The 27,957-nt window shown below is 43.7% G+C and overlaps 1 protein-coding gene across 4 annotated transcripts in view; it reads left to right on the forward strand.

Moving 5' to 3' along the window:
- LOC134351433 (protein mono-ADP-ribosyltransferase PARP11) overlaps positions 1-27,957 on the forward strand; it is a 150,102-nt gene that overhangs the window by 104,288 nt on the left and 17,857 nt on the right. For all 4 annotated transcript variants that reach the window (XM_063057550.1, XM_063057547.1, XM_063057549.1 and 1 more), the window contains one exon: positions 9,517-9,647. In XM_063057550.1, the coding sequence (XP_062913620.1) occupies positions 9,517-9,647 (131 nt within the window). The remainder of the gene's footprint in view (positions 1-9,516; positions 9,648-27,957) is intronic.

The following is a 27,957-nucleotide window of genomic DNA, read 5'->3' on the forward strand; positions in this document are numbered from 1 at the left end:
GAGAGGCTTCACTCAAGAAAGCAAAAGAAAGAAAAGCTGATTTTTTTTTCTCTTCTCTTCTTCATATCTGCTCAGCTAGGACAGTAGAGATGCCAGGCAGGATAGTGAAATGCTTCTCTTGCGGGATGTGAGAAGGCAGGGAGACACCCGGTGTCTCTGACGACTACAACTGCGAGTTGCATCCAGTTGCCGCTTCAAACAAATCCCATTGAGGAGTTGGAGCTGGAACTGGATGAACTTTGGGATCATTCAGGAGGCTGAGGAAGTGATAGATAGGACATAGAAAGAAATAGCCACTCCCAGGATGCAGGACACAGGAAATTAGGTGACAGTCAGGAATTGGAAAGGGTTCACAGAGCCAGTGCAGAGTACCGCTGTGGCCATCCCACCCCCCCCCCAACAAATGGTGCATCACTTTGGGTACTGTCGAGGAGGTGGGGGTGTGACCTAACAGAGGAAATTCACAATGGTTGGGTTTCTGGCACTGAGTCTGTCTCTGTGACTCAGAAGGGAAGTGGGGAGAAGAGGTGCGCTGTAGTGATAGGGGATTCTTTAGTTAGGGGAATGGACAGAAGGATTTATGGGCGAGAATGAGATTCCCAGATGGAATGTTGCCTCCCAGGTGTAAGGATCAGGAATATCTCTGATCGAGTCCTTGTCATTCTTAAGTGGGAGGGTGAACAGCCAGAAGTCGTGGTCCATGTAGGTACCAATGACATGGGTAGGACGAGTGACAAGGTTCTGCGCAGGGAGTTCAGGGAACTAATTTAAAGGGCTGGACCTCTAGGGTTGTGATCTCAGGATTGTTACCTGTGCCACATCTAGTGAGGCCAGAACAAGGAAGATTATACAGTTTAATATGTGGCTAAAGAGATAGAAACATAGAAAATAGGTGCAGGAGTAGGCCATTCAGCCCTCCGAGCCTGCACCGCCATTCAGTATGATCATGGCTGATCATCCAACTCAGAACCCTGTACCAGCCTTCCCCCCCATACCCCCTGATCCCTTTAGCCACAAGGGCCATATCTAACTCCCTCATTGGTATAGGACAGAGGGTAAAAGTTTTTTGATCGTTGGACTCTGTTCCAGGGAAGAGAGCCTGTACAAGAGAGATGGTCCTGACTGGGAGGGAGACTACTGCCCTAGCAGGAATGTTTGTTAGTGTTGCACAGTGGGGTTTAAACTAGGGTTACAGAGGATGGGAACCAGAGTGCCAGAACAGTCAGTGGAGAGGTTGTGGAGGCAGAGTTGGTAAGACCTTGTTTAAAGTTAGGAATCAAAAAGTTGAGCATGGTGCGACTAGTGTTCTGGAGCTACATATATTTCAATGCAAATAGTATCGTAGGTCAGGCAGATAATGGTGCTGTAGATAAGGTAGCTGGTTTACAAACAGAGGCAATGTATAGTGAGGAGAGCCTGTTAATAGGGCAAAATATCAGTCAACAGGATGAGTTGCGGTGTAAAAGGTGGACAAAATCAAAAAGGGTGAATACAGGACTGAAGGTGTTTGAATACACGCAGAATACGGAATAAGGTTGAAAGATTATAACTGGGAGCTTAATGTCCAAGGATACACATTGTATTGAAAGGATGGGCAGGAAGGCAGAGGGGGTGTGTTGCTCTGTTGGTAACAAAGTCAAATCATTAGAAAGAGGTGTAAGGATCGGAAGGTGTTGAATCATTATGAATGGAGCTAAGAAACTGCAAAAGGTGAAAAGACCCTGACGGGAGTTGTATTCAGACACCTAAACAATTGTAAGGATGTGGCCTACAAATTACAATGGGAGAAGGAAAATGCATGCCAAAAGGGCAATGTGACAATAGTCATGAGGGACTTCAGTATGCAGGTAGATGGGGAAAATTAGGTTGATGCTGGATTCCAGGAGGGGGAATTTCCAGAATGTCTACAAGATGGCCTTTTAGAGCAGCTCGTGGTGGAACCCACTAGAGGATCAGATATTCTGGACTGGGTGTTGTGCAATGAACCGGTCCATTGCCTCCCTCTGGTGCCCCTCCCTCCAGTTTTTTTTCCAATGGCCTTCTGTTCTCTCCTATCAGACTCCCCCTTCTCCAGCCCTGTATCTCTTTCACCAATCAACTTCCCAGCTCTTTACTTCATCTCTCCCCCTCCTGGTTTCACTTAATCTCATGTGCTTCTCTCTCCCCTCCCCCACCTTTTAAATCTACTCCTCATCTTTTTTTTCAATCCTACCAAAGCGACTTGGCCCGAAACGTCAACTGTACTTTTTTCATAGATGCTGCCTGGGTTGCTGAGTTCCTCCAGCATTTTGTGTGTGTTGCTTGGATTTCCAGCATCTGCTGTTTTTCTCTTGTTTATTAATTAGAGAGGAAAAGGTAAAAGAACCTTTAGGGGAAGTGATCATAATATGGACAAATTCACCCTGAAATTTGAGAAGCAGCAGCTAAAGTCAAATGTAGCGGTATTACAGTGGAGTAAATGGCATTACAGAGGCATGAGAGAGGATTTGGCCAGGATGAATGGAAAAGACACTGGCAGGAATGATGGCAAAGCAGCAATGGCTGGAATTTCTGGAAGCAATTTGGAAGGCACAGGATATGTACATCATGAAGAAGTATTTTAAAGAAAAGATGACACAACTGTGGCTAACAAGAGAAGTGAAAGCCAATGTAGAAGCTGAAGAGGGGGCATATAATAGAGGAAAAATTAGTGGGAAGTTAGAGGATTGGGAAGATTTTAAAAACCAACAGAAGACAACTAAAAATGTTATGAAGAAGTTAAAAATGGAATTCAAAAGTAAGCTAGCCAATAATTTTGAATCCGTCTTCACTGTGGAAGACACTAGTACAATGGTGGAAGTTTCAGGTGTCGGGGGCATGAAGTGTGTGAAATAACCATAACTAGAAAGAAGGTTCTTCAAAAACTGAAAGGTCTAAAGGTGGATAAGTCACCTGGACCAGATGGTATATACCCCAGGGTTTTGAAAGAGGTAGCTGAAGAGAACATGGAGGCATTTGTCATGATCTTTCAAGAATGTCTAGGTTCTGGAATATTTACAGAAGACTGAAAAATTGCAAATGTCTCTCCACTCTTCAAGAAGGAAGAGAGGCAGAAGAAAGGAAACTATTGGTCAGTTAGTCTGACCTCAGTGGTCAGGAAGATGTCGGTGTTGATTATTAAGGATGAGGTCTGAGAATACTTGGAGGCACATGATAAAATAGGTCATCATCAGCATGGTTGCCACGAGGAAAAATCTTGCCTGACAATCCTGTTGGAATTCTTTGAAGAAGTAACAAGCAGGATAGACAAAGGAGAATCGGTGGATGTTGTGTACTTGGGTTATCTGGAGGCCTTTGACAAGGTGCCATACATAAGGCTGCTTAGCAAGTTCAGGTCTTAATAAGACCATAAGGCATAGGAGCAGAAATAAGCCATCTGCCCATTGAGTCTGCTCCACCATTTAATCATGGCTGATCCTTTTTCCCCTCCTCAGCTCCACTCCTCAGCCTTCATGCTATAACCTTTGATGCTGTATCAAACTCTGCCTGAAATACATGCAATGAACTGGCCTCCACAGCTGTTGGAATTCTTTGAAGAAATAACAAGCAGGATAGACAAAGTTGATGTTGTCTACTTGGATTTTCAGAAGGCCTTTGACAAGGTGCCACACATGAGGCTGATTAACAAGCTATGAGCCCATGATATTATAGGAAATATTCTAGCATGAATAAAGCAGTGGCTGATTGGCAGGAGGCATACTGTGGGAATAAAGGGAGCCTTTTTGGGTTGGCTGCTGGTAACTTGTGTTCCACAGTGGTCTTTGTTGAGACCGATTCTTTTTGCATTATATGTCAATGATGTTGATTATGGTTTGATGACTTTGTTGCAAAGTTTACAGATGATGTGGAGATAGTTGGAGGGGCAGGTAGTTTTGAGGAAGTAGAGAGGCTACAGAAGGTCTTAGATTAAGGGAATGGGCAAAAGAATGGGAGATGGAATACAGTGTCAGGAAGTATATGGTTATGCACTTTGGAAGAAGAAATGAAAGGGTTGACTATTTTCTGAGTGGAGAGAAAATACAAAAAAACTGAGGTGCAAAGGGGCATGGGAAACCTTGTGCAGAACACATTAAAGGTTAATTTGTAGGTTGAGCCTGTGGTGAGGAAGGCACATGCAATGTTGGCATTCATTTCAAGAGGACTAGAATATAAAAGCAAGGATGTAATGTTGAAACTTTATAAAGAACTGGTGAGGGCTCACTTGAGAGTATTGTGAGCAGGTTTTGTTCCCATATCTTAGAAGGGATGTGTTGAAACTAGAGAGGGTTTAAAGAAGGTTCATGGAAATGATTCCAGGATTGAATGGCTTGACATTTGAAGAGCATTTGATGGCTCTAGGCCTGTATTCACTAGAATTCAGAAGGATGAGAGGTGACCTCATTAAAACCTCTCAAATGGTGAATGACCTCGATAGAATGGATGTGGAGGGGTTGTTTCCTTTGTGGGAGAGCCTACGACCAGGGGACACAGCCTCAGTGTGCAGTCATGGGCCTTTTGGAAGGGAGATGAGGAGGAATTTCTTTCACGAGAAAGTGGCGAATCTGTGGGATTCTTTGCAGTAGGCAGCTGTGGAGGCCAAAGTTGTTATGTATATTTTAGGCAGAGGTTGATACATACATGATTGGTCAGGGCATGAAGGAATACGGGGAGAAGGCAGGAGATTAGGGCTGAGAGGAAAATTGGATTAGCCATGATGAAATGGCAGAGCAGACTCAATGGACCAAATAGCCTGCTCCTATATCTTATGGTCTTATTTACATCTTTCCTTAGGTGAGAGAACTAAATCTGCACACAGTACTCCAAATTGGGCCTCACCAATGTCTTGTATGACTTCAACATAACATCCCATCTCCTGTACTCAATACTTTGATTTATAAAGGCCATTGTGCCAAAATCTTTCTTTACAACCCTATCAACTTGCGAGAATTATGGACCTGTATTCTCAGATCTCTTTGTTCTACTGCACTCCCTAGTACCCTTCTGTTCACTGCGTCAGACCTACCCTGGTTGGTTCTACCCAAGTACAACATCTCACACTTGTTGGCTTGAAATCCATCTGCCATTTTTCCGCCTATTTTTCCAAGCTCGTCCAGATCCTGCTGAAAGTCATGATAGCCTTCCTTACTGTCTACTACACCCCCAATCTTGGTGTTATCTGTTACTTTGCTGATCCAGTTAACCACATTATCATCCAAATTGTTGATATTAATGACAAATAACAACGGACCCAGCTCTGATCTCTGCAGCACTCCACTAGTCACAAGCCTCCAGTCAGAGAGGCAACAATCTTCCATCATCTGAAGCTTCTCCCATAAAGCTAATGTCTAATCTGATTTACTATCTCATTTTGAATGCCGAGCGATTGAACCTTTTTGACCAACCTTCTAACTGTGATCTTGTTAAATGCCTTGCTGAAGTCAATGTAGACAACATCCACTGCCTTGCTTCATCCACTTTCCTGGTAAATTGCTCAAAAAACTCTAAGATTGGTTAGATATGACATGCCACGCACAAAGCCATGCTGACTATCCTTAATCAGCCCATGACTATCCTTAATCAGCCCATGTCTATCCAAATACTTCTATATTTAGTCTCTTAGAATACCTTCTAATAACTTTCTGACAACTGATATCAGATTCAACAGCCAATAATTTCCTGGTTTCTGTTTAGAGCCTTTTTTAAACAGTGGAACAACATTGACTATCCTCCAATCCTCTGATACTCCTTCTGTCACTAAGGTTGATTTAAATATCTCTGCTAGGGCCCTGGCAATTTCTGCACTTGGTGAGATGTATGGTAAGATGGAACACCTTGTCAGGCCATGGGGATTTATCTACCCTGATTTGCCTCAGGGTAGCAAAAACCACCTACTCTGTAAATTGTACTGGGTCCATGAAGTTCATGCTCCTTTGCCTCACTTCTATAGACTCGGTGTCCATCTCCTGAGTAAATATAGATGTAAAAAAAATGATTTATGATCTCCCCCAACTGTTTTGGCTACATAAATGGATTACCATTCTGGTCTTCCAGAGGATTGATTTTGTCCCTTGCAGTCCTTTTGCTCCTAACATATCTGTAGAATCCCTTAGGATTCTCCTTCACCTTGCCTTCTAGAGCAACTTTGTCTTCCTTTAGCCCTCCTGATTTCTTATTCTCTTGCATTTCTTGTACTCCAAAGCTCCTTATTTGCTCCTGCCTCCTATACCTGCTATGCACCTCCTTGCTTCTCAACCAGGGCCTTGATATCTCCTGAAAACCAAGGTTCCCTGCACCTTTTATCTTTGCCTTTTATTCTGACAGGCACATACAAGCTTTGCACTCTCTAAATTTCACTTTTGAAGACCTTCCACTTACCAAATATACCCTTTGCCAGAAAACAGCTTGTCCCAATCCACACTTGCCAGATCCTTTCTGATACCATCTGAATTGGCCTTTCTCCAATTTAGAATCTCAACCCATGGCCAGACCTATCTTTTTCTATTTTTACCTTGAAACTAATGGCATTGTGGTCACTTGATATAACTCCCATCAGGATTTTTGTACTCTGGCCATTTCCTAACTCCATCCACAAGGACTCTTCATCATCTGATCTTATGTCACCTCTTTCTAAGGACTTAATTTCATTTTTTTTTCAACAGGGCCACTGCACCCCCCCTGCATACCTGCCTGTCCTTTCAATACAATGCATATCCTTGAATGTTAAGCTTGAAACTGTGATCTTCTTTCAGAATGACTCGGTGATTCCTCAGCCACGCATTCATCTGCAAAATCATCCTATTCATACCCTCAGTGGTGTGTGGCACAGGCAGCAATCCAGAGATCACTGCCCTTGAGATCCTGCCTTTCAGCTTTCTTCCTAGCTCCTGATATTCTCTCTTCAGAACCTCATCTCTTTTCCTACCTATGATGTTGATACCATTGTGTACCAATACATCTAGCTTTGCACTGTCCCCCTTCAGAATGCTGTGGACCCAATCTGAGACATCCCTAACCCTTGAACCTAGAAGTCAATATTCCATCTTGATGACTCTTTCATGTCCAAGGAATCTCCTGTCTGCTGCTCTAACTATGGAATCCCCTATCACTATTGCACTCCTCTTCTTCCCCTTCCCTTCTGAACCTGAGAGCCAGACTCAATGACAGCCTTATGGTTCACATTCTCCACTACCTTGTTTCTACCTCCTACCCAAGATTCACAAGCCTGACTGTCTGGATAGACTCATTGTTCCTGCCTGCTCCTGCCCCACTGAGCTTGTGCCCACATACCTCAGCTCTGTTTTATCCCTCTTGGTGCAATCCCTTCCCACCTACATCCATGACACTTCACATGCTCTCAATCTGCTCAACCTTTCAATTCACTGGCCCATATCACCTCATTTTTACTGTGGATGTCCAGCCCATATACAGATCTATCCCACATCAAGAAAGCCTTAAAGATCTCTACATCTTTCTTGACAAAAGACCCAACCAGTTCCCCCCCATCATCAACATCCTCTGTCTGACAGAACTGGTCCTTACCCTCAACAATACTCTTTCATTTCCTCCTACTTGCTTGAAACTCAAGGTATAGCTATGGGCCCAGCTATGCCTGCCTTTTCATTGGCTACATAGAACAGTCCAATTTCTAAGCCTTTGCTGGTAACGCTTCCCATCTCTTCCTGCACTTCATTGACAACTGCATTGGTGCTGCTTCATGCAGCCATGCTGAGTTCGTCAATTTCATCAACTTTGTCTCCAACTTCCATTCTGCTCTTAAATTTACTTGCTCCATTTCTGACTTTCTCTCTCTCCTTTTTCGATCTCTGTCTCCGTCACTGGAGATAAACTGTCAACCAACTTCTTTTATAAACCTATCAATTCCCATGGCTATCTTGACTATAACGCTTCCCACCTCCTGTAAAAATGCTTCTTCCTTCATCTCTGCTGCATCTACTCTCAGGATAAGGCTTCCTTTTAAGGAAATCAGTGATGTCCTCCTCCTTCACAGAATGGGGTTTCCCTTCCTCTACCATTGATGCTACCTTCACCTGCATCTCCTCTATTTCGGGAACGTGTGTATTCTCCCCATTTTCCTGCTGCCTTTTTGCAGGGATAGAGATCACAAACAAGAAAATCTGCAGATGCTGGAAATCCAAGCAACGCACACAAAATGCCGGAGGAACTCAGCAGGCCAGGCAGCATCTATGGGGAAAAAAAGTACAGTCGACTTTTCGGTCTAAAACCCTTCAGCAAGACCTCTTATCCTCATCTGCCACCCCATGAGCATCGGCATCCATCACAGCATTCTCCACAGCTTGCGCCATCTTTAACAGGACCTTACCACCAAACATGTTTTTACTGCCCCCCCCGCCCCCCGTCATCTCTCCTTTCCACAGAGTTCATTCCCTCCATGATTCCCTTCTTCATTTGTCCTGGCACTTATCCCTGCAAGCGGAAGAAGGCTACACTTACCCATTCACCTCCATTCAGGATCCCAACCAGTCCTTCAAGGTGACACAACACTTCACCTGTCATCTATTGTGTCCGTTGCTCCCGAAGTGGCTTCCTCTACCTTGGCATTGGTGAGGCCCAACTTAGATTGGGGGACTGCTTTGTTGAGCACCTCCACTCCATCCCAAAAGCTGAATTTTTGGGTGGCCAACCACCTTAATTCTTATCCCCACTCCCATTCTGATATATCAGTCCATGGCCTAATGTTCTACCATGATGAAGCTTCTCTCAGGTTTGAGGAGCAACACCTCATATTCCCTCTAGGTCGCCTCCAACCTGATAGCATAAACATTGGTTTCTCTAAATTCCAGTAATTTTCAATTCCCCAGTCAGGCCTCATATCTTCATTTTCCTGCCCATCACCTCCCTGTCATGCTGTTTCTCTCATGGTCCTTCCCTTTCTCCCATGGCCCACTCTTCTCTCCTATTACATTCCTACTTCACTGGCCCTTTGCCTTTTCCACCAATCATCTACTTACTTTACCCACCCCCCCCCCCACTCACCTGGCTTCACCTATTACCTTCTAGCTTGTCCTTCTTTCCTTCTCTCTACCTTCTTACATCTTCCCCCTTTTTCAGTCCTCATGGTGGGTTTTGGCTTGAAACATTGATTGCTTATTCGTTTCTGTGGATGCTGCCTGACCTGCTGAGTTCCTCCAGCATTTTGTGTGTGTTGTTCAGTGTCAGAGACCTGGTTGTTGTAGCTTTCCCTGAGTAAATTGACTCCCCAATAGTGATATACCTATTTTTGCGGAGAACAGCCACAAGAGTACTCTGTACTGGCTGTTTATTGTCTTTCCCTCTTCTGGCAGTCACCTAGCTACCTGCCTCCTGCAAATTTTGGGGGATTGCCTCCTTGTACCTCCTATCTATCATGTCCTCGTTCTCCTGTAGGAGCCGAAGGTCATCCAGTTGTAACTCCAGTTTCCTAACATGGTTTGTAACTGCATCTTAACCTATCAATTTAAATTATAAACTCTGTTTTAGCTCTGTCCATTGCATAAATCTACAAATGAATATCAGGAAGTCGCAAAACTCTTTGGACAAACAATGGATCAGAACCGAATCATGCAAATTCAAAGAATTCAGAATTTAGACTTATGGGAGTTCTATTGCAGGTAATTCTGAGGGCTATCTTATTATTTTGTGTCGATTGTCTATACACATTTTCTTCAGGAGAAAAATCAACCTGTTGTTGATTAGAATAATCTTAAGTATTCTTTTTCTGTGAATATTTTGGGCTAGAATTTCCATGTCTTACCTTGCATCCAGTTTCAATACCGGTCATGTCACTGAGAACTTAAACGAAGATTTCACCACCATCTCATCAGTCTGCATATGCATAACTGGTGACATTGGATCAATTGAGGTTAAATGAAAAACATTTGTATTAATTTCCAGATGTACCAATCAGCATGACATTTTGTGGGAATAGTCATGTTTTACAAACCTGATTGTTTTTCTAGGAGGTGACAAAGGTATTTGATAAGGGTAAGGTAGTGGACAAAATCTGACTTGATTCAGGCATTTGACAAGTGTCCTCATGGCTGGTTAATTCAGAAGATAAAAGTGCATGGGATCTAGGGTGAATTGCAGGTTTAGATTTGGAACTGGCTTCCCTAGAGAACAAAGTAGATGAAGGATTATATACTGTCTGGGCAAGGATCAGTGCTGGGATCTCTGTTGTTTGTCATATATGAACACACATTCCAGAGGCAAACAGATTATTGTTAGTGAATTGTAGTCATGCTATGTTGGTGCTAGAACTATGGCAACGCTTGCAGGTGAAACTCCTTTTTACTGCGCATCTCTGGAAATGTGGCTCGCTAGCCCCTCGATAACAGCCACTAGACTCCGCAGCAAGAGACTCACCTTTCTCAAGCTTCATATGTCTAGGGTGTCTACGACTTTGATCCCGCCAGATCCATGAGGTTCGAATGTCGTGCCCACCCAAACTCCAGTTTGTGTGAATGCTGTGTGATTTACTGCCCTGGCAATCACCTGTCGGCAAGAAATAACAGATATAAAGAAATATATTTAAGGATGTTAACTTAAGCAAACAGTTATTAAAGGAAAGAAAGAAAAAAATTTTAAAAAGGCCCATCATGCTTAAACAGTCACATGTGCACAGTGGAGCTCAAATCTTCCACTACACCAACTCCTATTCACCTGAATGTGCTGGAACTTTTGAAAAAAATATTAGGATGGGTAAGTGTCCAGGGCCTGACAGGATATACCTCAGATAACTGAAGGAATTGAAGGAAGAAATTTTTGTGTCTTTGGTGTTGATCTTTGTATCCTTGCCTGCCAGAGGAGTAGTACCGAATGATTGGAGGGTGGTAGATATTATTTTTTTGTACAAGAAAGGTCGTGGGGATAACCCTTGGAATCATAGACCTATGAGTCTTACGTCAGCTGTGAGCAGACTACTGGAGAGGATTCCTAGAGGCAGGATTTCTGAGCATTTGGAAAAGCATAGTTTGATTAGAGAAAGGTAGCGTGGTTTTGTGACTGGCAGGCCATGTCTCTCAAGCTTGATTGAATTCTTTGAGGAAGTGACAAAATGAGTTGATGGTAGAGCAGTAGATGTGGGATAGATAGATTTTAGTAAGGCAGGATAAATGAAAGAGCAGATTATTATTTAAATGGTAAAAAATTGCAGCATGCTGCTGTGCAGAAAGACTTGGAAATGCTTGCGCATGAATCATGAAAGGTTGGTGTTCAGGTGAAGCAGGCTGTTAAGAAGGCAAATTGAATATTGGTCATTGCTAGAGGGATTGAATTTAAGTGCAGGGAGGTTATGCTGCAACTGTACAGGGTACTGGTGAGGCTGCACCTGGAGTACTGCGTGCAGTTCTGGTCTCCTTACTTGAGGAAAGATATACTGGCTTTGGAGGTACGGAGGAGGTTCATCAGGTTGATTCCAGAGATGAGGGGGTTAGACTATGAGGAGAGATTGAGTCACCTGGGTCTGTACTTGCTGGAATTCAGAAGAATGAGAGGAGATCTTATAGAAACACATAAAATTATGAAAGGGATAGATAAGATGGAGGCAGGAAAGTTGTTTCCACTGGTAGGTGAGGCTAGAACTAGGGGACTAGAACTAGCCTCAAGATTCAGGGGAGTGGATTTAGGACAGAGATGAGGAGGATCTGCTTTTCCCAGAGAGGAGTGAATCTGTGGAATTCTCTGCCCGATGAAGCAGTGGAGGCTACCTCAGTAAATATATTTAAGACAAGATTAGATAGATTTTTGCATTTAGGGAAATTAAAGTTTATGGGGAAAAGGCCGGTAGGTGGAGATGAGTCCACAGTCAGATCAGCCATGATCTTATTGAATGGCGGAGCAAGCTCGATGGGCTACTCCTGCTCCTTTTCTTATGTTCTTATTTGATGAGGTTCCCCACAGTAGGCTCATTCAGAAAGTTAAAGGCATGGAATCCGGGGAATTTGACTGTGTGGATTTCGAATTGATTTGCTCACAGAAGGCAGAGGTGGCAATAGATAGAAAGTATTTTACATGGTGATCAATGGCCAGTGAAATTCTGCAGGCATCTCTACTGGGACACTTGCTCTTTATGATTTTTATAAATGACTGAGAAAGTGGAAGGGTGGGTTGGTAGTGTGCAGATGATATGAAAATTGGTGGAGTTGTGAATAGTGCAGAAGGTCATTGTAGCTTACAATGGACATTGATTGGATGCAGAGCTGTGCTGAGAAGTGGCAGATGGAGTTTAATCTGTGTAACTGTGACAACATAAAACATAGATCAAAGAACATAGTAGCACAGTACAGGGCCCTTGGCCCATGATATTGTGCTGACTGTTAACCTACTCCAAGATCAATCTAACCCTTCCCTCCCTCGTAGCCATCCATGTGTCTAAGGTGTTGTACTTAATGTAAAATGGAAGGAGAAAGTTTATATTTAATGGTAGGCCACCTCATAACATTGAGGTACAAGGTACAGGTCCCCAGTCACTGGAAGTGGCTATGCAAGTGGATAAGTTGCTAAAGAAAGCAGATAGAATACTTGCCTTCAATGGTTAGAGTGTCTTCTCTGAGGATTGTCACCTTGTCATGCTGGAAAACAATGCTGGAGAGGTAGTAATGCGGGAAACAGAAATGGCAGACAAAATGAATAAGTATTTTAGCATCAGACTTTACTGTGGAAGACTCTAGCAGTATACAGGGAAGTTTGAGAGTGTTGGGGGCAGAAGAGTGTGAAGTTGCAATTACTAGGGAGAAGATTCTTGGGAAGCTGAAAGATCAGAAGGTAGATAAGTTACCCAGACCAGATGGTATACACCCCAAGATTCTGAAAGCGTTGACTGAAGAGATTGTGGAGGTACTAGTAATGATCTTTGAAGAATCACTAGATTCTGGAATGGTTCTGGAGGAGTGGAAAATTGCAAATGTCGCTCCATTCTTCAGAAAGGGACAGAGGCAGAAGAAAGGAAATGATAGGCCAGTTAGTCTGACCTCAGTGGGTGGGAAGATGTTGGAGTCAATTGTTAAGGATGTTGTTTCAGAGAAACACAATAAAATAGGCCATGGTCAGCATTGTTTCAAGGGAGAATCAAGTCTGACAAATCTGTTGGAATTCATTGAAGAAATAATAAACAGGATAGACAAAGGAGAATTGGTGGATGTTGTTACTTGGATTATCTGTAGGCCTTTGACAAGGTGCCACACATGAGGCTGCTTAACAAGTTAAGACCTTAATAAGACCGTAAGGCATAGGAGCAGAAATAAGCCATGTGACCCATTGAGTCTGCTCCACCATTTAATCATGGCCTGCTCCTCAGCTCCCCTCCTCGGCTTTCATTCCCTAACCTTTGATGCCGTGTTCAATCTGGAGCCTATCACCCTCTGCCTGAAATACACCCGACCTGGCCTCCACAGCTGCCTGTATAGCAAATTCCTCAAATTCACCACCCTCTGGCTAAAGAAATTTCTCTGCATCTGTTTTAAATGGACGCTCCCCTATCCTGAGGATGTATCCTCTTGTTCTAGACTCCCCTACATGTTTTCCACATCTACCATGTCTAGACCTTTCAACATTCGAAAGGTTTCAATGAGATCCCTTCTCATCTTTCTAAATTCCAGCAAGTACAGACCCAGAGCCATCAAACATTCCTCGTATGATAACCCTTTCATTCCCGGAATCATCCTTGTGAACCTCCTCTCAATCTTCTCCAAAACCGGCACATCTTTTCTTAGATATGGAGCCCAAAACTGTTTACAGTACTCAAGTTGAGGCCTCAACAGTGCCTTACAAAGCCTCAGCATCATATCCTTGCTCTTGTATTCTAGACCTCTTGAAATGAGTGCTAACATTGAATTTGCTTTCCTGACCACCGACTCTACCTGCAAGTTAACTTTTACTGTGTTCTGCACAAGGACTCAAGTCCTTTTGCATCTCAGATTTTTGGATTTTCTCCCCATTTAGAAAATAGTCCGCACATTTATTTCTTCTACCAAAGTGCATGACAATGCATTTCCAACATTGTTTAATTTGCCACTTTCTTCCCCATTCTCCTAATCTGTCCCCATTCTCCTAATCTGTCTAAATCCTTCTGCAGCCTTCCTGTTTCCTCAACATTCCCTGCCACTCCACTAATCTTTGTATCATCTGCAAACTTGGCAACAAAGTTGTCTATTTCATCACCTAAATCATTGATATACAGTACAGCATAAAAAGAAGTGGTCCCAACACTGACCCCACTAATTACAGGCAGCCAACCAGAAAAGGATCCTTTTATTCCCACTTGCTGCCTCCTACCCATCAGCCAATGCTCTAACCATGTTAGTAACATTCCTGTAATACCACGGGCTCTTAACTTGGTAAGCAGCCTCATGTGTGACACCTTGTCAAAGGCCTACTGAAAGTACAAATGTACAACATCCATTTCATCCCTTTTATCTCCTCAAAATGTGAAAAGGTTCATCAGGCAAGATTTTCCCCTAAGGAAACTCTGCTGATTTTGTCCTATCTTGCGTCACCAAGTACTCCATAACCTCATCCTTAACAATTGACTTCAACACTTTCCCGACTACTGAGGCCAGGCTAACTGGTCTATAATTTCCTTTCTTAAAGAGTGGAGTGAGGATGTAACTATGAAAATGGACAAGGGAGAGCCAGTGGATGTAGTGTACCTGGACTTTCAGAAAGCCTTTGATAAAGTCCCACATAGGAGATTAGTGGGCAAAATTAGGGCACATGGTATTGGGGGCAGAGTACTGACATGGATTGAAAATTGTCTGGCTGACAGAAAACAAGGAGTAGCGATTGACGGGTCCCTTTCGGAATGGCAGGCGGTGACCAAGGGGGTACTGCAGGGTTCAGTGCTGGGACCGCAGCTGTTTACAATATATATTAATGACTTAGATGAAGGGAATTAAAAGTAACATTAGCAAATTTGCCGATGACACAAAGCTGGGTGGCAGTGTGAAATGTGAGGAGGATGTTATGAGAATGCAGGGTGACTTGGACAGGCTGGGTGAGTGGGCAGATGCATGGCAGATGCAGTTTAATGTAGATAAATGTGAGGTTATCCACTTTGGTGGTAAGAACGGGAAGGCAAATTATTATCTAGTTATTATCAAGTTAGGAAAAGGGGAAGTAGGTGTTCTTGTACATCAGTCACTGAAAGCAAGCATGCAAGTACAGCAGGCAGTGAAGAAAGCTAATGGCATGCTGGCCTTCATGACAAGGGGAATTGAGTATAAGAGCAAAAAGGTCCTTCTGCAGCTGTACAGGGCCCTGGTGAGACCACACCCGGAGTACTGTGTGCAGTTTTGGTCTCCAAATTTGAGGAAGGACATTCTTGCTATTGAGGGAGTGCAGTGTAGGTTCACAAGGTTAATTCCTGGGATGGCGGGACTGTCATATGTCGAAAGATTGGAGTGACTGGGCTTGTATACTCTGGAATTTAGAAGGCTGAGAGGGGATCTTATTGAAACATATAAGATTATTAAGGGATTGGACACACTGGAGGCAGGAAGCATGTTCCCGCTGATGGGTGAGTCCAGAACCAGGGGCCACAGTTTAAGAATTAGGGGTAGGCCATTTAGAACGGAGTTGAGGAAAAACTTTTTCACCCAGAGACTGGTGGATATATGGAATGCTCTGCCCCAGAAGGCTGTGGAGGCCATGTCTCTGGATGATTTCAAAAAAAGAGATGGATAGAGCTGTTAAAGATAGCGGAATCAAAGGTTATGGGGATAAGGCAGGAACTGGATACTGATTGTAGATGATCAGCCATGGTCACAGTGAATGGTGGTGCTGACTCGAAGGGCCGAATGGCCTACTCCTGCACCTATTGTCTATTGTCTATTTGCAATTTTCCAGACCTCTAGCGCCATGCCAGAGTCCAGTGATTTTTGAAAGATCATTTCTGATGCCTCCAGAATCTCTACCACTACCTCTTTCAGAACCCTAAGGTGTAGTTCATCTGATCCAGGTGACTTGCGCATCTTCTCCCTTGTAATAGTAACTGCACTCATTTCTCTTCCCTCACACCTGTAATGTATTGTGTGAGTATTCGTAGCGTCAGAGTGCGTATGACATCAGGACGTGGAGAGGTAAAGTCTGTTGAATAAACGTGGTTATTCAATTCCTTTGTTATTCAAATAACAAGCCATGGGTAACAAAGGACATTAAGGACATCCTGAATGCTAGAAAGAGGGCGTTTAGAGATGAAAATGGGAGGAGCTGAGGGCAATACAGAGGGACGTGAAAGCCAGGATCAGGGAGGCTGAAGACAGGTACAGGAGGAAACTTGAGTGGAAACTCCAGCAGAACAACATGAGAGAGGTCTGGAGTGGGATGAGGACCATCACTGGGTTCTGGCAAACTAGCAACAGAGGGGCTGAAGGCAGTGTGGACAGGGCCAGCGAACTTAACCTGTTCTTTAACAGATTTGACATTGTGGTCCCTGCCCAACCCCCACATGAGTCATCTGTTGTCGGCCCCCAACCAACACATATTCCACTCTCCCCTCCTACCCCTCCTCACAGTCTCCCACCCTGCTCTCATGACTATACCCCTTCCCCACACGAAACCACCACGGTGGGCTTCACAGCTGAACAGGTGAGAAGACAGCTGAAACTTCTCAACCCAAGCAAGGCTGCAGGACCAGATGGTGTCAGTACTAGGGTGTTCAAAGCCTGTGCCCCTCAGCTATGTGGAGTACTTCGCCATGTCTCCAACCTGAACCTGAGGCTCCGGAGGGTTCCTGTGCTGTGGAAGACATCCTGCCTCGTCCCTGTGCCAAAGACGCCGCGCCCCAGCGGCCTCAATGACTACAGACCTGTGGCACTGACCTTCCACATCATGAAGACCCTGCTCCAGCCTATGGTCAGGCCACACTTAGCTTCCCTCCAGTTCGCCTACCAGCCCCGACTAGGAGTTGAGAATGCCATTGTCTACCTGCTGAACCGTGTCTACGTCCACCTGGACACCTGCCCAGCGAGCACTGTGAGGGTCATGTTTTTTGACTTCTCCAATGCATTCAACACCATCTGCCCTGCTCTGCTGGGGGAGAAGCTGACAGCGATGCAGGTGGATGCTTTCCTGGTGTCATGGATTCTTGATTACCTGACTGGCAGACCACAGTACGTGTGCTTGCAACACTGTGTGTCTGACAGAGTGATCAGCAGCACCGGGGCTCCACAGGGGACTGTCTTGTCTCCCTTTCTCTTCACCACTTACACCTCAGACTTCAACTACTGCACAGAGTCTTGTCATCTTCAGAAGTTTTCTGATGACTCTGCCATAGTTGGATGCATCAGCAAGGGAGATGAGGCTGAGTACAGGGCTACGGTAGGAAACTTTGTCACATGGTGTGAGCAGAATTATCTGCAGCTTAATGTGAAAAAGACTAAGAAGCTGGTGGTAGACCTGAGGAGAGCTAAGATACCGGTGACCCCTGTTTCCATCCAGGGGGTCAATGTGGACATGGTGAAGGATTACAGATACCTGGGGATACGAATTGACAATAAACTGGACTGGTCAAAGAACACTGAGGCTGTCTACAAGAAGGGTCAGCGCCGTCTCTGTTTCCTGAGGAGACTGAGGTCCTTTAACATCTGCCAGACGATGCTGAGGATGTTCTACGAGTCTGTGGTGGTCAGTGCGATCATGTTTGCTGTTGTGTGCTGGGGCAGCAGGCTGAGGGTAGCAGACACCAGCAGAATCAACAAACTCATTCGTAAGGCCAGTGATGTTGTGGGGATGGAACTGGACTCTCTCATGGTGGTGTCTGAAAAGAGGATGCTGTCCAAGTTGCATGCCATCTTGGACAATGTCTCCCATCCACTACATAATGTACTGGGTGGGCACAGGAGTACGTTCAGCCAGAGGCTCATTCCACCGAGATGCAACACAGAGCGTCATAGGAAGTCATTCCTGCCTGTGGCCATCAAACTTTACAACTCCTCCCTTGGAGGGTCAGACACCCTGAGCCAGTAGGCTGGTCCTGGACTTATTTCCTGGCATAATTTACATATTACTATTTAACTATTTATGGTTTTATTACTATTTAATTTTTTATGGTGCAACTGTAACGAAAACCAATTTCCCCCGGGGTCAATAAATTATGACTATGACAATCTACAGCGGTGTCCGAGTCACATCAATATTACATGGTGTCAGAAAATATTGTGAAGAAAAAAAAAGGAAGAGAAGACACGTAAAAGATGTCACAGTTACAACCACCGTCAAGTTTAAGCCTACAAGGTAATCTTGCTGAAAACTGGAAAATATGGATCCAGAAGTTTGAGCTGTTTTGCACCACTAGCAGTGTAGCTGAAAAGAGAGAAAGTGCAATGTGCTACGTTTCTGCATGTGGCAGGAGAAGAGGCAATAAATGTTTGCAACATGTTTGTCTTCCAAGATGATGAGCAAGATAAAATTGAAGTGTTGAAGAAAAAGTTTCAAGATTACTGCAAACCGAGAAAAAACCTACCGTACATCCGACACGTTTTTCACGAGGGCTCAAGGACCAATAGAGACCATAGATGCCTATGTAACAGATTTGAAGAACAAGGCAAAAGACTGTGAGTTCGGACAACTGCATGATTCTTTAATACGTGACAGGATTGTATGCAACATACAAGATGATCAAGTGAGAGGCAGGCTATTCAGAGAGGCGGATCTTACATTAGATAAGGCGATTGATGTTTGCCATGCCAGCGAGATCACGTCAAGTCAGATTAAAGTGCTCAATGAAGAGATTGAAGTGCACAAAATAAAAACTCTGAAAACTGACAAGAGTAGGACAAAGCCAGTTCCACAGGATGATCAAAAGGAAGTTAACTGCAACAGATTTGGTTATAAACATGGATACAGGAAATGTCCAGACTTTGGTGAGACATGCAAGGTATGCCAGAAAAGAAATCACTTTGCAAAGATGTGCAAATGGAAGGAGCACGCAAGGAAAGTGCATGCTGTGGAACAGAGCGAGGGCAACAGTGATATGTTCATTGGCACAGTTGAAGTGGAATAGGAGGAATGCATCAAGAATATTGACAATGCAGAGATGGAGGATGAAGATGATTGGACTCAAGATCTGATAATAAACAGGAGGAATGTGACATTGGGGCAAAGTGCAATGTAATGTCAGCAGGAACATTCAACTCCCTGGACATCAGAGGAAGACTGAGAAAATCCACCTGCAAGCTTGTTGCATATTTCAGCCACAAGACGGCGCCACTGGGCAAAAAAGCCTCCTCTGTTACTCATTTTTATGCACACATTCTTTCTCTCACTCTCCTTTTTCTCCCTCTGTCCCTCTGAATATACCTCTTGCCCATCCTCTGGGTCACCCCCCCCTTGTCTTTCTTCCCAGACCTCCTGTCCCATGATCCTCTCGTATCCCCTTTTGCCTATCACCTGTCCAGCTCTCGGCTCTATCCCTCCCGCTCCTGTCTTCTCCTATCATTTTGCATCTCCCCCTCCCCCTCCAGCTTTCAAATCCCTTACTCACTCTTCCTTTAGTTAGTCCTGACGAAGGGTCTCGGCCTGAAACGTCGACTGCGCCTCTTCCTATAGATGCTGCTTGGCCTGCTGCGTTCACCAGCAACTTTGATGTATGCTGCTTGAATTTCCAGCATCTGCAGAATTCCTGTTGTTTGCGTCAAAAATACAATATTGAGTTTGAAATAGTACAGCAACATGTTTCAGCAATACTGGACAAAGCAACATGCACAAAGCTAGGCCTGGTGAAGCGAATCTATGGTGTTGAAAAAGAAAATGACATTCTCAAAGACTTTGATGACTTGTTTTCTGGATTAGAATGTTTACCAGGGAAACACCATATCCAGATTGATCCAACTAATGCACCAGTCATGCATTCCCCGAGAAAGATTCCAGTAGCTCTCAGGGATCAAGTAGTGGAGGAGCTACACAAAAAGGAACAGATGGGAGTCATAACAAGACAAATAGAACCAACTGACTGGGTAAATAGTATGGTGACAGTGGTCACAGAAAAAAAGACGAGGATTTGCATGGATCCACAAGATCTCAACCAAGCCATCAAAAGAGAGCACTATCCGCTGCTCATGGTTGAAGAGGTTGTCTCCGGCAAGCCTAATGCAAAATACTTTTCAGTATTAGACGCAAATCAAGGTTTCTGGCAGATCAGGCTGGATGAAGAAAGTTCTAAATTATGCACTTTCAACACATCCATAGGGAGATATTGTTTCCTGCGTCTACCCTTTGGGATTTCTTCTGCATCAGAGGTATTCCAGAGATCCGTGGCACAAATGATTGAAGGCCTGGACGGGGTGCTCAACATCATTGATGATTTGCTGATATGGGGTGATACAATTGAGGAACATGATCAGAGACTGGGGAAGCTCCTGGAGAGAGCACGTGAGTACAACCTAAAACTGAACAAAAGTAAATGTAAGATCAGAACTACAGAGATCAAATACATAGGTCATGTACTCAGCGCTGATGGGCTAAAACCAGATGATGAAAAGGTCAGAGCTGTGGTACAGCTACCACCACCCGAAGACAAGCAAGAACTATTGACGTTCATGGGCATGATACAGTATCTTGCCAAATTCATTCCCAACTTATCAGAGGTCAGCGCTCTGAAAGTTACTAGAGGGCAACACTGAATGGCATTGGGAAGACAAACAGAAGAAAAGTTTTGACACATTGAAGCAGTTGGTTACCAATGCACCAGTTCTGAAGTTCTATGATGTCAATAAACTGGAGACAATGTCTGTGGATGCCAATTCGGAGGGAATAGGAGCTGTTATACTGCAGGATGGGAGGCCTGTGGCGTATGGATCACGAGCACTTACGGACTGTCAACGCCGATATGCTCAAATCGAAAAGGAATTACTCACCTTAGTTTATGGGTGTGAGAAGTTCCACCAATATGTATATCGCAAAGAAATCCAGGTTGAGAGTGATCACAAACCACTTGAGAGCATCTTCAAAAAGCCACTCCACCAAGCTCCTATGAGGCTGCAAAAGATGCTTCTCAGACTACAGAGGTACACTCTCACTGTCACCTATAAGCCAGGAAAAGAACTGCACATCGCTGATGCTTTGAGCCGTGCTTACCTCAAAGAGCAAAAGGAAGAGTTGCTAGGAAGAGAGCTGGAGGTCAACTGGGTTACACCTCAGCTAGCCATCTCTGAGGAGAAGTTGAACATGTTCAGGAAAGCGACTGCAGATGATCCTGAAATGCAATTGCTAAGAGACATTACAATGAATGGATGGCCAGCAGAAAGAAAAGATGTACCACAGAAAATGCAGAAATACTGGACATTTAAAGAGGAAATCAGCTATGCATCAGGACTAATGTTGAAAAGGGCAAAACTCATCGTACCAAACCAAATGAGACAGGAAATGCTCAACAGAATTCATGAGTCACCCCTGGGGTAGTGAAATGTAAAGAAAGAGCAAGGGACATTCTCTGTTGGCCAGGCAGGTCAACTCAGATAGAAGACATTGTGTCTCAGTGTGCTGTCTGTAATGAAAACAAAAACAGCAATCCAAGAGAGCCTCTGCTTCCCCACCCACTACCAGGAAGACCATGGGAGAAGATTGGCACAGATCTCTTTCACTACAATGGTACAGAATATCTACTTTGTGTGGACTACTATTCAAAATATCCGGAGATCACCAAGTTGAGTGACACATCCAGTCGAGGTGTCATTACTGCAATGAAGTCACCATTCGCAAGACATGGTATTCCAGATATTGTCGTTAGTGACAATGGTCCACAATATGCCAGTGGTGAGTTCAGAGGGTTCTCAGAAAGCTGGGAATTTCAACATGTTACTCCCAGTCCAGGGCACGCTCGGTCTAATGGACAAGCAGAGAGAACTATACAAACTGTCAAGAACATGCTTAAGAAGGCACATAGCAGCAACGGTGACCCTTACATTGCTCTGCTTGCATACCGCAACACACCGATTGAGGGTGTGGATTCTCTCTTGCGCAGCTGTTGATGGGAATTCGTCTGAAGTCCAAACTGCCAACGTCCACAACTCTACTGATTCCTGAAGGTAATGCTCAAGTACATGACAAGCAAAAGTACAAGCAAATAAAGCAAAAGAGCTACTATGACAGACATACAAGACAGTTGCCAGATCTGCATACAGGTGAAAATGTCAGAATACGGAGAGGAAACACTTGGCAACCAGCTGTGGTTGTGAACATGGATACAGAAAATGTCCAGCCTTTGGTCAAACATGCAAGTTATGCCAGAAGAGAAATCACTTTGCAAAGATGTGCAAATTAAACAGACATCAGCAACCAAGATCCTTCATAGTTTGCACGCCGGATGGAAGAGTCTACAGGAGGAACAGGAAGCATCTGCTGAAGACAGGCGACAGCCGAGAGGGAGTTTCCACGTACAGATGCACAGGACATTTCCACATATACTGTACAGACATGGAAACAAACGACACCAAGAGTGATGCTGATCACAAAGACACAGAGGACACTCAAGAGACTGACACTGATGAAGGACAAGCACAGTCACAGTTGTATCACACATGGACTGGGAGACAAGTCAAACTTCCAGTTAGATACAGAGACTAGACATACATACAGTCTCACACAGTTTGAGGCAAAGGCACACATGTTGTAAGTTCCAAGGTGTAAAATAAAAGGTTTATTAGTCTATATTAGTAAAAGAAAATACACTGCTATTAGTATTGTAAGATGCAATGCAGAGTACAAGAAGTTAAGATGTTTTCTTTTAATTTATGTCATGGTTGTTGCACTGTAAGAAGGGCATACTTAGAGGCATTGTTTTGGTAATTCACAGTGTTGTAAAAAATAATCTTGAGAAGGGGGATGTAATGTATTGTGCGAGTATTCTTAGCATCAGAATGCGTATGACGTCAGGATGTGGAGAGGTAAAAAATGGAAGTCTGTTGAATAAACGTGGTTGTTCAATTTACAGCGGTGTCCGAGTCACATCAATATTACAACATCCTATTGCCTTCCATATCTGGCACACTGCTAGTGTCTTCCACAGTGAAGACATGCAAACTACACATTTAGTTCATTTGCCATCATCTTTTAGATTATGAAGACACGTAGTCCCCTTTTATTGTCATTTAGTAATGCATGCATTAAGAAATGATACATTATTTCCTCAGGTGTGATATCACAAAAACACAGGACAAACCAAGACTGAAAAAACTGACAAAATCACATAATTATACATATAGTTACAACAGTGCACAATACCATAACTTGATGAAGAAGTCCCATGAGCACAGTAAAGTTCAAAGTTTCTCAAATGTCCCACATCTCACGCAGATCGAGAGGGAAGAAAAACTCTCCCTGCCATGCCCGACCACAATCCGACTCTGAGTCATCCAAAAACTTCGAGCTCTGATCAGCTCTCCGACACCGAGTACTGAGCGCCATCTCTGTCCGAGTGATTGGACCTCTTTCTCGGTCACCAAAAGCAGGCAAGGCCGAGGATTTTGAGGCCTACCCTCCGAAAGATTCACGACCACACAGTAACGACAGCAGCGGATGGGCGTTTCAGAAATTTCTGCAGATGTTCTTCTGTGCTTTCACGTCTATCTCCATCAAATCAGAATTGTTCACAGCCCCTATTTAACAGATACAACATCATTTTTCACCGGAGAGCTGCGCACGTGTGGTGCGCTGCCATCTTCTCCTCCCTTGTCCCCTGTTATTATTTCTCTGGCCTCATTTCTAGTGGTCCTATAGCCATTCTCATCTCTCTTTTATTTCTAAATGAAAAAGCTTTTACTATCAACTTTGATATTGTTTGCGAGCTTGTTTTCATATTTCATCTTATCTCTTCTAATGATCCTTTTAGTTGCTCTCTGTAGGTCTTTAAAAGCTTCCCAATTCTCTATCTTCCCAATAATTTTTGCTTTGTTGTATGCCATCTCTTTTGCTTTTACATTAGCTTTGACTTTCCTTGTCAGCCACGTTTGTACTATTTTGCCATTTGATCATTTCTTCATTTTTGGAATACATCTATCCTGCACCTTCCTCATTTTTCCCAGAAACACACACCATTGCTGCTCTGCTGTCATCCCTGCCAGCATTTCCTTCCAATTTGCTTTGGCCAATTCCTCTCTCATACCACTAATTTACTGCACTGAAATACTGTTACATTAGACTTTACTTTCTGAACCTATCTCTCATCTTTCTATTGATATTATGCAATTTTTTAATCAGCAGAGCCATACCTCCCCCTCTGCCTACCTTCCTATCCCTCTGATACAACATGTAGCCTTGGACAATCAGCTCCCAACTACAACCATCATTCAGCCACGATTCAGTGATGGCTACAACATCATACCTGATAATCTGTAATAGTACAACAAGAACATCCTTTTTTTTTATTTTTCATAATCTCTGTGCATTAAGAGCCCATGGTGTTACAGGAATTATACTATGGATAAAGCAGTGGCTGATTGGCAGGAGGCAAAGAGTGGGAATAATAAGAGTTTTTTTTCTGGTTGGCTGCTGGTGACTAGTGGTGTTCCACATGTATCTATGTTGAGACCTCTTTTTACGTTATATGTCAATGATTTTGGTGACAGAATTGATGGCTTTGTTGCAAAGTTTTTGGATGAAATGAAGATAGGTAGAGGTGCAGGCAGATTTGAGGAAATGGAGAGGCTAAAGAAGGGCTTAGATACTTTAGGAGAATGGGCAATGAAGTTGCAGACGGAATACAGTGTCAGGAACCAAAGGAAATAGGGGAGATCTTAAATAGGTTTTTGGCGTCTGTATTTACTAAGGAAACTGGCATGAAGTCTTTGGAACTGAGGGAATCAAGTAGTGAGATCATGGAAACTGTACAGATTGAATAGGAGGAGGTGCTTGCTGTCTTGAGGAAAATTAAAGTGGATAATTCCCCAGGACCTGACAGAGTGTTCCCTCGGACCTTGAAGGAGACTAGTGTTGAAATTGTGGGGGCCCTGGTAGAAATATTTAAAATGTCGCTGTCTACGGGTGAGGTGCCGGAGGATTGGAGAGGGGCTCATGTTGTTCCGTTGTTTAAAAAAGGATCGAAAAGTAATCCGGGAAATTATAGGCTGGTGAGTTTAACATCGGTAGTAGGTAAGTTGTCGGAAGGGAGTACTAAGAGACAGAATCTACAAGCATTTGGATAGACAGGGACTTATTAGGGAGAGTCAACATGGCTTTGTGCGTGGTAGGTCATGTTTGACCAATCTGTTGGAGTTTTTCGAGGAGGTTACCAGGAAAGTGGATGAAGGGAAGGCAGTGGATATTGTCTACATGGATTTCAGTAAGGCCTTTGACAAGGTCCCGCATGGGAGGTTAGTTAGGAAAATTCAGTTGCTAGGTATACATGGAGCGGTGGTAAATTGGATTAGACATTGGCCCAATGGAAGAAGCCAAAGAGTGGTGGTAGAGAATTGCTTCTCTGAGTGGAGGCCTGTGACTAGTGGTGTGCCACAGGGATCAGTGCTGGGTCCATTGTTATTTGTCATCTATATCAATGATCTGGATGATAATGTGGTAAATTGGTTCAGCAAATTTGCTGATGATACAAAGATTGGAGGTGTAGTAGACAGTGAGGAAGGTTTTCAGAGCCTGCAGAGGGACTTGGATCAGCTGGAAAAATGGGCTGAAAAATGGCAGATGGAGTTTAATACAGACAAGTGTGAGGTATTGCACGTTGGAAGGACAAACCAAGGTAGAAGGGTCTCGGCCTGAAACGTCGACTGCGCCTCTTCCTATAGATGCTGCTTGGCCTGCTGCGTTCACCAGCAACTTTGATGTATGTTGCTTGAATTTCCAGCATCTGCAGAATTCCTGTTGTTTAAGGTAGAACATACAAGGTTAATGGTAAGGCACTGAGGAGTGCAGTAGAACAGAGGGATCTGGGAATACAGATACAAAATTCCCTAAAAGTGGCGTCACAAGTAGATAAGGTCGTAAAGAGAGCTTTTGGTACATTGGCCTTTATTAATCAAAGTATTGAGTATAAGAGCTGGAATGTTATGATGAGGTTGTATAAGGCATTGGTGAGGCCGAATCTGGAGTATTGTGTTCAGTTTTGGTCACCAGATTACAGGAAGGATATAAATAAAGTTGAAAGAGTGCAGAGAAGGTTTACAAGGATGTTGCCGGGACTTGAGAAACTCAGTTACAGAGAAAGGTTGAATAGGTTAGGACTTTATTCTGTGGAGCGTAGAAGAATGAGGGGAGATTTGATAGAGGTATATAAAATTATGATGGGTATAGATAGAGTGAATGCAAGCAGGCTTTTTCCACTGAGGCAAGGGGAGAAAAAAACCAGAGGACATGGGTTAAGGATGAGGGGGGAAAAGTTTAAAGGGAACATTAGGGGGGGCTTCTTCACACAGAGAGTGGTGGGAGTATGGAATGAGCTGCCAGACGAAGTGGTAAATGCAGGTTCTTTTGTAACATTTAAGAATAAATTGGACAGATACATGGATGGGAGGTGTATGGAGGGATATGGTCTGTGTGCAGGTCAGTGGGACTAGGCAGAAAATGGTTCGGCACAGCCAAGAAGGGCCAAAAGGCCTGTTTCTGTGCTGTAGTTTCTATGGTTTCAATGGTTTCTAAGTGAATGGTCATGAATTTTGGAGGAAGAAATGAAAGGGTTGACTTTTTCTATATGGAGAGGAAATTCAAAAATCTGAGGTGCAAAGAGACTTGTGCAGGATGCCTTAAAGGTGAATTTACAGGTTGAGTCTGTGGTGAGGAATGCAAATGCGATGTATGTATTCATTTCAAGAAGGCTAGAATATAAAAGCAAAGATCTCATGTTGAGGTTTTATAAAACACTAGTGAGACCTCACTTCTAGTTTTTTTTTGAGCAGTTTTGGGCCCCTAATCTTAGAAAGGATGTGCTGACGCTTGAGAGGGTTCAAAGAAGGTTCACAAAAATGATTCCAGGGTTAAATGGCTTGTCATATGAAGAACGTTTGATGACTCTGGGCCTGTATTCATTGGAATTCAGAAGAATGGTGGGTGATCTAATTGAAATCTATCGAGTAGTGAAAGGCCATGATAGAGTGGATGTCAAGAGGATGTTTCCTGTGGTGGGAGACTCTAGGACCAGAGGACACAGCCTTAGAATAGAGGGGCATCCTTTTAGAACAGAGATGAGAAGGAATTACTTTAGCCATTGAATGGTGAATCTGTGGAATTGTTTGCTACAGGTGGCAGTGGAGGCTAAGTCTTTTTATACAAGGCAGAGTTTGGTAGAATCTTGATTGGTCATAGTACGAAGGGATACGGGGGGAAGGCAAGATGTTGGGGCTCAGATGAAAATGGATCAGCCACAATGAAATAGTAGAGCAGACTTGGTGGGCCAAATGGCCTAATTCTGCTCCTACGTCTTGTGGCCTTATGGAATAGTGTCAAAGCCAGTTTGAAAACAAGTAGAGTTTGATAATCTTTTTTTATATAGGATGTTAGTATAGTTTAGGGAGAAACGGAGTGTATGTCATTTACTTATGAAATTCCATCGTAAATGAGCCTGCTTTGGTAAAGCATAATGCAAACGATTTAGGACAGTAAAGGGAGGAGTGTTTGATGGCTCTGCTCACTGGAGTTTGGAAGAGTTTGGGGGGGGCGGAATCTCATTGAAAGCCATTAAATATTGAATAGCCTAGATAGAGTGGATGTGGAGAGGATGTTTCCTATCGTGTGGGAGTCTAGGACGAAAAGCCACAGCCTCAGAATAGTAGAACATCCAACCAGCACAGAGATGAGGAAGAATCTCTTGAGTCGGGGGTGGTGTATTCATTGTCATTGTCACAGGCGGCTGTCCAGGCCGAGTCATTGAATATATTTAAAGTGCAGGTTAATAGCTTCTTGATTAACAAGTGTGTTGAGGGTTACCTGGATAAGGCATGAGATTGGGGCTGAGAGAGATAATAAATTAGCCATGATGGAATG

This window comes from Mobula hypostoma, chromosome 9, assembly GCF_963921235.1.
Source record: "Mobula hypostoma chromosome 9, sMobHyp1.1, whole genome shotgun sequence".
Classification (NCBI taxonomy): domain Eukaryota; kingdom Metazoa; phylum Chordata; class Chondrichthyes; order Myliobatiformes; family Myliobatidae; genus Mobula; species Mobula hypostoma.